Source organism: Microchirus variegatus (genome assembly GCF_963457635.1).
Source record: "Microchirus variegatus genome assembly, chromosome: 7".
Classification (NCBI taxonomy): domain Eukaryota; kingdom Metazoa; phylum Chordata; class Actinopteri; order Pleuronectiformes; family Soleidae; genus Microchirus; species Microchirus variegatus.
Window position 1 is genome coordinate 15,003,811 of NC_139808.1, and position 9,354 is coordinate 15,013,164.

At 43.3% G+C, this 9,354-nt stretch overlaps 1 protein-coding gene across 1 annotated transcript; it reads left to right on the forward strand.

Annotated features, from left to right (window-relative positions):
* Nucleotides 1–1,495: 1,495 nt before the first annotated feature.
* Nucleotides 1,496–3,977, forward strand: LOC310929712 (transcriptional repressor scratch 2-like; the record flags this gene model as incomplete). The annotated part of the gene is made up of 2 exons (XM_083892558.1): nt 1,496–1,652; nt 3,166–3,977. The coding sequence occupies 2 exons, from the start codon at nt 1,496–1,498 to the stop codon at nt 3,975–3,977; spliced, it is 969 nt and encodes a 322-aa protein (XP_083748684.1).
* Between the last annotated feature and the right edge of the window lie 5,377 nt (nt 3,978–9,354).

A 9,354-nucleotide genomic window follows, 5' to 3' on the forward strand; every position in this document is an offset into this window, starting at 1 on the left:
GGGGCATGAGCAGAACCCTGCAATTACGAATGAGAGCGAGCTGACCAGGAAACGGATGTTGCCTACTTTTATTAAGAACAAGCCAAGTTGATTCCGTCTTCTCTGCCATGACTTCATGAACAGTTTTTTTTGTGTTTCTCTTCTTTCTGTGAGATCTCAAGTCCCTGAAATCTCCTCCCTGAAATTGTTTGATTTGAAATGTGTGGTCCTACGTCTTTAAAAAAAACAAAAAACAAAAAAAACAAGTCAGTTTTGAAAATCCTCTAGTGTGGGGCAGGCTTAAGGAACGTGAAACGTGAAAGACATTAATATCTATAGCAGTTAGCAGTTTTTCAAACGTGAAGCTGGTAAAGTGGAAGGGATTTTTTACAAATGAATCAATTAACGAATTAACGTCAGTGAATAAGAACGTCTATGGAACACCTAAACAAAGCTAAGAATTTAAACTTGTTGCTCTCATTTGGTCCAAACCTTCAGTCTTGTATTAGACACCTGATGTTTGGTTAAATAAATAAAAACACACTGCCCCACATGAGGCACACGTCACACCACTGATGCTTGGATCAAAGGAAATTCATGAAGCCTGCTCCACACTCTGGTCGACATGCTAACACCGTGGTGCAGCACTCGAACGTTTGAATAGTTATATGTGGACATGTGGCCGATGATATCAAACAGAGTGGTGGAGGTGTCTCGGTGAAAAGGGGAGGGTTGGGGGTGCTTCAGGGGGCAACATAAACTGTGTTAGCTACTTCATTGAAACACAAAGGAGGACAAGGTGCTGTGCATAGTCAAACCCACGTGTTTCTGCACCACCATTGTCCTCTACCCTTCCCTGGGAGAGGGGTGAAAGGAGGAAGAGGATATGGGAGGAGGAGGAGGAGGAGGAGGTTGACTGCTGTGTGTGCATGTTTTTGTGTGTGAGTGTGTGCGTGCGTGCGTGTGTGTGTGTGCAGGGAGAGGCACAGACGGCTCGTGGTAATTTGATGTGTGTCCCTGGGGATGTTTGATGGATTAATGCTAAGCAGCTCGCTCTTCCAAAGAACCACCTGATCTTTGGGGCTCGTGCCCCACATATAAAAGGCTGTAGTAGTGCTGAGCTCAGCTAGTCCAGACATCTCTCTCTCCCTCTCTGTCTCTCTCTTTCTCTCTCTGTCTCTATCTCTACCTCTGTCTCCCTCATGTCACTTTCTGTCTCCACCCTCCCTGTCCTCTGATTTCTCTCTCTCTCTCAGCTTTCACTACATTTTCTTTTTCTCTTTCCCTCTGGCTTCGTTTCCCGGACAGTGTTTTTGAGCTTCTCTCTTTTTTTCCCTTCTTCTTTCTTTCTTCCAATCATACGGTGTTTGGCCTGTTCTGCCTGGAAGCTCTCTCTTTTTTTTTCTTTTTTTTTTCATCCTGTGTCCTCATATTTCATATGAGGTTCGAGCATCAGTTTTTCATCAAGTGAACAACAACAACGACAACAACAACAACAACAAAAGAAATCTAGAAAATGCCACGCTCCTTTTTGGTGAAGCAGCCGAAGGTTCACGATGTCTCATCTTCCAGCTACTACCATCAGCACCAGCATCTGTGGGACAGCTCCTACACTGTGACACATGCCATCACTGAGTCAGCCACCAACTTGGCGGTGTGTTTGAGTGAAAATGGTGAGTTGATGCCTCTCTGAGTTGTGTTTTCCACTCGTGCAGTCCTGCTGTAGTTTGGTACACAGTGCACTGATGCTCCACATGGTCTTGCTCACTGAAATGGAGCTGCAGAAAAGCTAAAACAGCCAACATGGATTTTTTTGTTTGATCTGTTGTATTATTTAGCTAATCGCTCTTTGCCTCCTGTCAGAACCCCCTCACCCCTCCACAGGCACCCACCCCCCACTCCACCCCTGCTGTATATCTCGGGACTTTTGTTTTCTCGCTCAGTCGATGCTAAACAGTATTCAGGTCACGCTAGCTCAGTCAGCTTAATGCTCACACCCGATCACACAGCAGCCTTTAGGTTTAATACCACTGTATTAACCACATGTATGTGTGAATTAAGGCACACAATCTGGTGCAACATTTTGTCAGGTTGAACTGCGGGGGAAGCAGATATAGCCTCCCGGGACTGTGTTGTCCTGTGTTGTCCTCAGATGGTGCAGTTGCCCTTGAGTCTCTCTCCTCCTATAAACTACATCCCCCCCCTCCCTCCCTCTCTCATTCTTTGCTCCATCTCTCCCTCATTTGATCCTGCAGGATGTTAGATAGCCTCCAGGAGTAGGATTGCAGCAACACAATCCATATGTGGAGCGGCGAGAGGTGATGGGACAGGGTTTTTAGTGGATGGGTATTGACTGGAAAATAGAGAGTGCTGCAGGTAATTCAATAAAGTGCAACATGAGCAGTGCTTTGGCAGACATTACATTTTCATCTGTGGGATTTTCTTCTCCAGACTGTGAGAGCAAACAGTGCAGAGCATGTAAGCGTGTGTGTGTGTGTGTGTGTGTGTGTGTGTGGCTCTGAGAAACATCCAAAGAAATTCACCCACCCACCAGCAGCATCACTGATCTTCTACTTGAGTTTAATCATTTGTTCCCCAGATTTAGGATGCCAGCTGTCTGCTTTCCTTTGTGTTCTTCTGCGTGCATGCGTGTGTGTGTGTGTTTGGGTCTACCCCAACACTCTCACACACACACACACACACGCACCCTCCTTGGCCCTCCCTTCCCTCTTTGCTTAATCGTGGCCCCACACCTGTCACTCACTCTGCCCATTACCATACCCATGAACACTCTCAGAAACGCCACAGATGGGGAATGATCTGATTAAAATAATTTTGTGATTGAGGGGATTTCGCTGTTGACTTTGCCTCTCAGCTGCTGCTGCTGCGGGCTGGCATCACACAGACTGACTGGAAGCCAAACTATCGCTCCGTGACTGTTTTTTGCCAGTGTCAGCACATTGTGTTTGATGTATGTGTGGCAACGACGGCCTCCCATTTAGTATTTTTATTGACGATAGCACTTGTTGGAGCCAGTGGAGGAAGGTCGATTGAGGGAAAAATGTGTGCTAGGCTGAACCTGACACTTACACAGAGCTTCCTGTATAGGTTTCCTATTGATTTGAAGGGTTGAAGAAAATATTAATTTATTCCTCATGAAAACATCTTTTTCTCAAACTTCTCCAGGCTACATCCATGATTACATCATCCCCTCAGTGTTGCAGAGCACAAAGGAGCCATGTCGAGAGCAGACCGGGCTCCCCGCGGGGCCCCTCTACTCCCCGGGTGGCAGCAGTGGGGAAGAGTTCTCTGACCATGACATGGAGCATCCGGATAGCCCTGTCTCCACCTCTACAGTCGAGTCAGATGGCAGCGGCCCAGAGCTGGAGGTGTGCGCCATTAATGATTTCCTCATCTCTGACGGACGCTCCCGCCGCAGACCGAGCCAACGGTGCCCACGCAAGGGAGGCAGCCAGTCAGGCCGCAGCAAGGACACTGACTCAGCAGACTGCAGTCCTGTCAAAGGGAAAACCAAAGGCCGCTACATGTGCTGTGAGTGTGGCAAGTCTTACGCCACGTCCTCCAATCTGAGCAGACACAAGCAGACTCACCGCAGCCTGGACAGTCAACAGGCCAGGAAGTGTCCCACCTGCCACAAGGTGTACGTGTCCATGCCAGCACTTGCCATGCACATGCTGACCCACGACCTGAAGCACGAGTGCACGGTGTGCGGCAAAGCCTTCAGTCGGCCCTGGCTCCTGCAGGGCCACATGAGGTCCCACACTGGGGAGAAACCCTTCGCCTGTGCCCACTGTGGCAAAGCTTTTGCCGACCGCTCCAACCTGCGCGCTCACATGCAGACGCACTCGGCTTTCAAGCACTACTCCTGCAAGCGCTGCCACAAAGGCTTTGCACTCAAGTCCTACCTGAACAAGCACTACGAGTCCGCCTGCTTCAAAGAGCACCAAGTGGAGGACGATGGCAGCGCTGAGGACTGATTTGAATCATTTCTACACACACACATTTTTTTTTTTGTACGAGCTCTGACACAATCAGAGAAAAGGTTGCAGCCTCTCAGGCTTTTCACATGCATGCATCCTAATCCCGCCTTTTGATATAAGCAGTAACCTCATTTTAAAACGATTCAGGTACTATGTATGGAATTGATGAGAATCTCAGTGTTGATCAGAAGTGTAACCTATTTTATATTTTTATTCTTTTTTAATATAAATTACAATGCAATAATTTACACGTCAGTATTACTTTTTATGCCAAGTAGCTCTTATTTTTTGTTTTATTTCTCAATAATGTATTTGTATATTTATTAATTTATTTAATTATTTATCCGCCAATATTTAAGACAATTTATTTATCATTGGTTGATGTATTTTTGAATTTAATGGGGATTTATTTCGCACCATGAATTGGATTTGTTGAGAACAAAAGCCAAAAGATATTCTGACTCTATATTTCTCTGTCTGATCAATTTGGTGATGACAATAAAATTTATGAAAAATGATTGACAGCCATATGTCCCCCCCTTTACTAAAGTGATTACATGCAAGCAAGATGATATCAGATGGTGTTCAATCAGTTCAAAAAAATGCATACATTTAAACCTTCTTTTGTTTTAAATATGAACGTAAAATCTAATCACTGAAACACTAGGGATGTTTTACTTGGATTCTTAATTTTCTGTCAAACTGCCACATTAACTCAACATACAGAGGTAGTTTCCCCATGTGGTCCAGCAGAGGGCATCCTTAAAATTCATGATCAGATTGACCTGTTGAATGCTTTTGCTGCTGATCTGGCACTAAGCTGATGAGAAAAGATGAGAGAAGAGTTTAGACTTTGATGAGTAGCATTCATTAGATGAATAGATAAATGAAGTGACAGATGGATGAAAGGGAAGGCAAAGTGCAGGCAACTTTGACTTTTACATACATTTGCGTCCTCACCCTTCAGACAATTTCATGAACATGTGTGGACTTCAGTGGATGCCTAAAAGTAGATAAGGGATAAAGCTGTAAACACAACAACACATTCATAGAATCGGCTTAAGTTTCAGCAGCAGCGATTTGGGAGCTCTGAAACACTATTTTTGGAAAACGGTTTGGGAAAATGGTGATGTCATAGCCCAACCTCTTTTCTTTCCTCGGTCCCCTCTGGCATGGTTAATTATGGCTCTGTTTCTGCGATTGTATACATTGTAATGTATACTTATTCAAATAAAGCTTTATTTTAAAGACAGCTTTTTGTACACGGCGCGCCTGCTTTATGCGCCTCCCTCGTTTTTCGGTGTACATCTGTAGCAGCGCTACAGCGCCACGTACAGGGCTGGCATATGTACTGTAGCGCTTATAGACTTTTTTGGGGTTTCGTGTGCAGGCGGACATTTCTTGAAACAATGCTGTTTTCACGGAAAACTTTCTAAGAGCAAAACAATTCAATATTGTATAAGGAGAGTTCTGTTTCTGTGCGGATAAGACTAAAATCTATTGTAACACCCTGGAGGGAGACTGAGATGAGTTGACTGTTATATAACAGGTGATTGATGTTGCTGCATTATGTCATTATCACTATCATATATACTAGTGCAGTGCCTGTGCAAAATCTGTTCTTTAGTAATTGCTGGTTTGGTGTAGAGCTGGTTGAGTCATGATTCAAGCGACTCTTTAACCCGTGTCTTTAAATTAACCCATGATCAGTCGAGTCGTACTACAATTTCATTTAAACAGCGCCACACACAAACATCTTGCAGCATTAGCTACTAGTCCTAGCCATCTTAGCTGCCAAAAGTTGTAAACTTACAATTTCGAAGGCAGAGCAGAGCCATGGTGTGTTTGAGTGCTCATTGTTACCACTGCACAGCAAAAGTTCAGTGCAGCTTCACAACGGCAGATAGCCCACAGTGCTGTGTGAGTGAGACGGGGCGTGGCTACAGTAGAGCGCCGGAAGCCAATGTGTGATTCTTTTACAGATATATTTAACAATATCGTTTGCATTACTCATCCAAATCACATCAAACGTCTTGGCACTGCACTTACTCGTTACTTACTAGCAAAACACCTGAAATCAATCGGACCAACGGTTCAAGAGATACGCAAATAACACACAGACAGACAGACAGACATTCCTGGAATTTATAGATAGATTATCAACTGTATCCTCAGGCTCCAAAGTACCTGGTTGAAATGTATCTGCTGGTTTTGATGCTGCTCTTTGAGTGAATCAATTGAAAAAACAAAAAACAAAAAAACAATACATAGTTCTATTGTTAAATGTTAATAACTTCAATAATCTACCCATAAATAACTCAGATTAGCTCATAGATTATATTGCATCGCATTTTTGTACTTCAGCTCCTGAATTAGTTTGAAGAGAATGGCATATCCCAGGGGTCTGCAACCTGTCCAATGTTGGATCCTACTTACACCAGGCAGGTTTTCTCAAGCATGAACTCCATAAAATCTAAATAATGCTTTATTTATTTAAGTAAGCTTTAAGTGGGTTACTTTTTAGTTTGTAGATAATGTCTACATAAAGCTGTTATATTTTTCTCCACTTTATAAGACTTCGTTGGGTATAAACAGCAATTAAATACATTTTATTTTTGTAGTTCTTAAATTTCATAAATGCAACTTTTATTTTATATAACATATACCTGTAAGTTTTGTGGCTCCAGGTTAATTTTGAGCGAACAAAAATGGCTCTTGTTTTTATTACTAAATGTACTTCCTGATGTTTCAAAGTGCAATGCTTCTCCTGACCAGGAGAGGGAGCCATACAAACACAAAGAGGAGAGTAATGCCTCCTTCAAAAAGCAAGCATGCACACAGTGTACATCTTACTGTATGTACACATTCCTTATGATACGCTGGTGGTCGCTGACAGAGCAGTGTTGCAGTGTGACCACAGGATGTGCTGTGGGTCAGGTGTCATGAGAACTGGGCTGCAGCTCTAGGCCAGACAGGGCTGAGCCCGGGAGCCGCTGACCTCTCACGGGAAATGCAACGACTCTAATGTGTCTCAGTAGACCACAGACTGGACGTGGCTATTTTCAAACACAATAGCCACCATTCAAAATAAACTGTTATACTGTACATGCCTGCACATATGAATGCATGCATCCATCATGAAACTATGGTTGTGGTATGGACATGAGGGACATCCAGCAATCATTAAAGGTGCACTCATCAAAATGTATTTTTTTCTTAATTAGACAGGACAGGATAGTATGAAATATGGCTGAATAATTAATCAGAGGTTGTGGTGCCATATGTAAGAATGTGGCCAAAAACGGTTACTACATTCAAATTCAAAATACAGAGGTCTTTTAGGTTTCGTTTTCTGACGTAACAGGCAACCCGTGGAGACTCTACTGACTGCGATGATTGGTAGACGGTGGTAGGTGGCGCCACATGCCAAAACATGATTTCAAAACATAAACATCATTTGCAGTCTGCAAAATATATTTTTTAATGCAAATATTTTGGCTGTACTGTTGTTTTTGGTGAGTTCAGTTTGTTATATGAACATTATTCCTGAGTCTCTGTGACATATTAGGAGGATTTTTATGGCCAGTTGCTTTAGATTTATTACATAATGCACCTTTAAAGATAAATAAATATATATAAATAAAATATAATTTTAGATTCATTATTATCTTGCTCTAAAAACATCTCTGTTTCTCGCAGATCTGCACAAATATCACAGTTGTGATGTTTTTTTTGAATGAAAATGAGAATAATTATGTAAAAATCACCATTCCCTCTGATCATATCGCAGTTGTAATTCCTGTCAAAATAATCGCAGTGAACGAGTGGAAGAAGAGGGGAAGACACCCAGCAAAAGGCCACAGGTGGCTAACTCTACTGCTTGAACAATCTTTTATCAAATTTTCATAATTAATCAAATGATTTATTGATTTTATTGAAGTAATTTGATACAAAACATGAAGGCATTCTCTTCATATCATTAAAATACAAATCACAAAATAATATTTTGGCATTTGTAATACGTATTTTAAAGGGACACTGTGTAGTATTTATGGGTTTATATAACACAAAATCCACTTTTTTATACATGTGCTCCTGCATTGTCTAGTCGCTGTATAATAGTTTTTGTTTCATTTTCGTAGTGTTTCAAAAAGTCATGTAGAATAACATGGTCGCGGGCCGCGGTTGCATAGCCACTGTTAGCAGCGAGACGCCATGTTTCTACCGGAGCCTGTAAGGACAAACGCGAGAGAACAAATCAAGCGTCTCTTTACTTGTAGCTGAAGTCCCGCCTCCTCTCTCTCAGCTTCGTCTGCTACGGCCGCGGTATCTCGCCCTCTCCCTCGCCTCACGAACCTCATCTGCTGACACGGAGAAAGACGACGAGGACGACATTTGACCGGCTGCAGATACCGTAGCTCTCAGGGAAGGGAGGGGGTGAGCAGATTTTGCAAATTTCAGCCTCTCCTCTAGATGGCACTATAAACTACTTACTTCACCTTTAAATAAATGTATCAGGAATGCTGCCCAGTCCTGGGCTCACTTGACCTCCATGTGTCTCATATTCACACTTGGACAAAGATAAAGCCATGAAAACAAGGAATCAGGCTGGACTGTACTGTACATGGAGGCAATCATTGCACTTCCAGCACAGACAAAGGAGCAGAGCACCGCGGTTTGTCAACACTGCTGGCCAATGAACACAAAGGATATGACCGTCGTGTCCACAGCAGGATAAAATGACCTTAAGGCCAAAACGGATGAGTCTTTTTATAGCTCCCCATTATTAGTCCATCAACCGTGTGTGTGTGTGTGTTACATCATTGTCAGACAAGGTTTTGCACTTGATTTCTGTGCTGCGATAAACTTCACTGACCTGCGAGACCGTGGCTCGCAGGTCCCATGTGACTCAGGAGGAAATTGACAGGCATGACCTGGAGCTCAGCGCGGTGGACATTAAACGCCGCAGTATGCTTCTCCAGAAGAATCATTGCGTGTGAGTGGACTTCCTGTATTGCAGTGGTTGACTTCATGTTTTGCCTGTTTGGGGGCCTGTGAGGGTCCCCCGTGGGAGATGATGACACACTGTTCATCATCCCACACGTCAAGAAACGACTGCTTCTTTGAGAATCTGATATAGCAAGTGTTTATTTCACATGGATAGCGATCAAACGACATCACACAGTGACACGAGAAAAGACAGAATAGCATCTTCAAGTGATTTGGAGTCATATCATCTTCATAATCGGAGGCAATTTAGACAAAGGGTTGGATGTGACCATGTGAGGCCATTTGTTGAACTTCTGACACACTGCTCCACCTGTCATGGCTGCTCAAACTGTCTGAGGCTGTGAAAGACGATCAGCATCTTCAG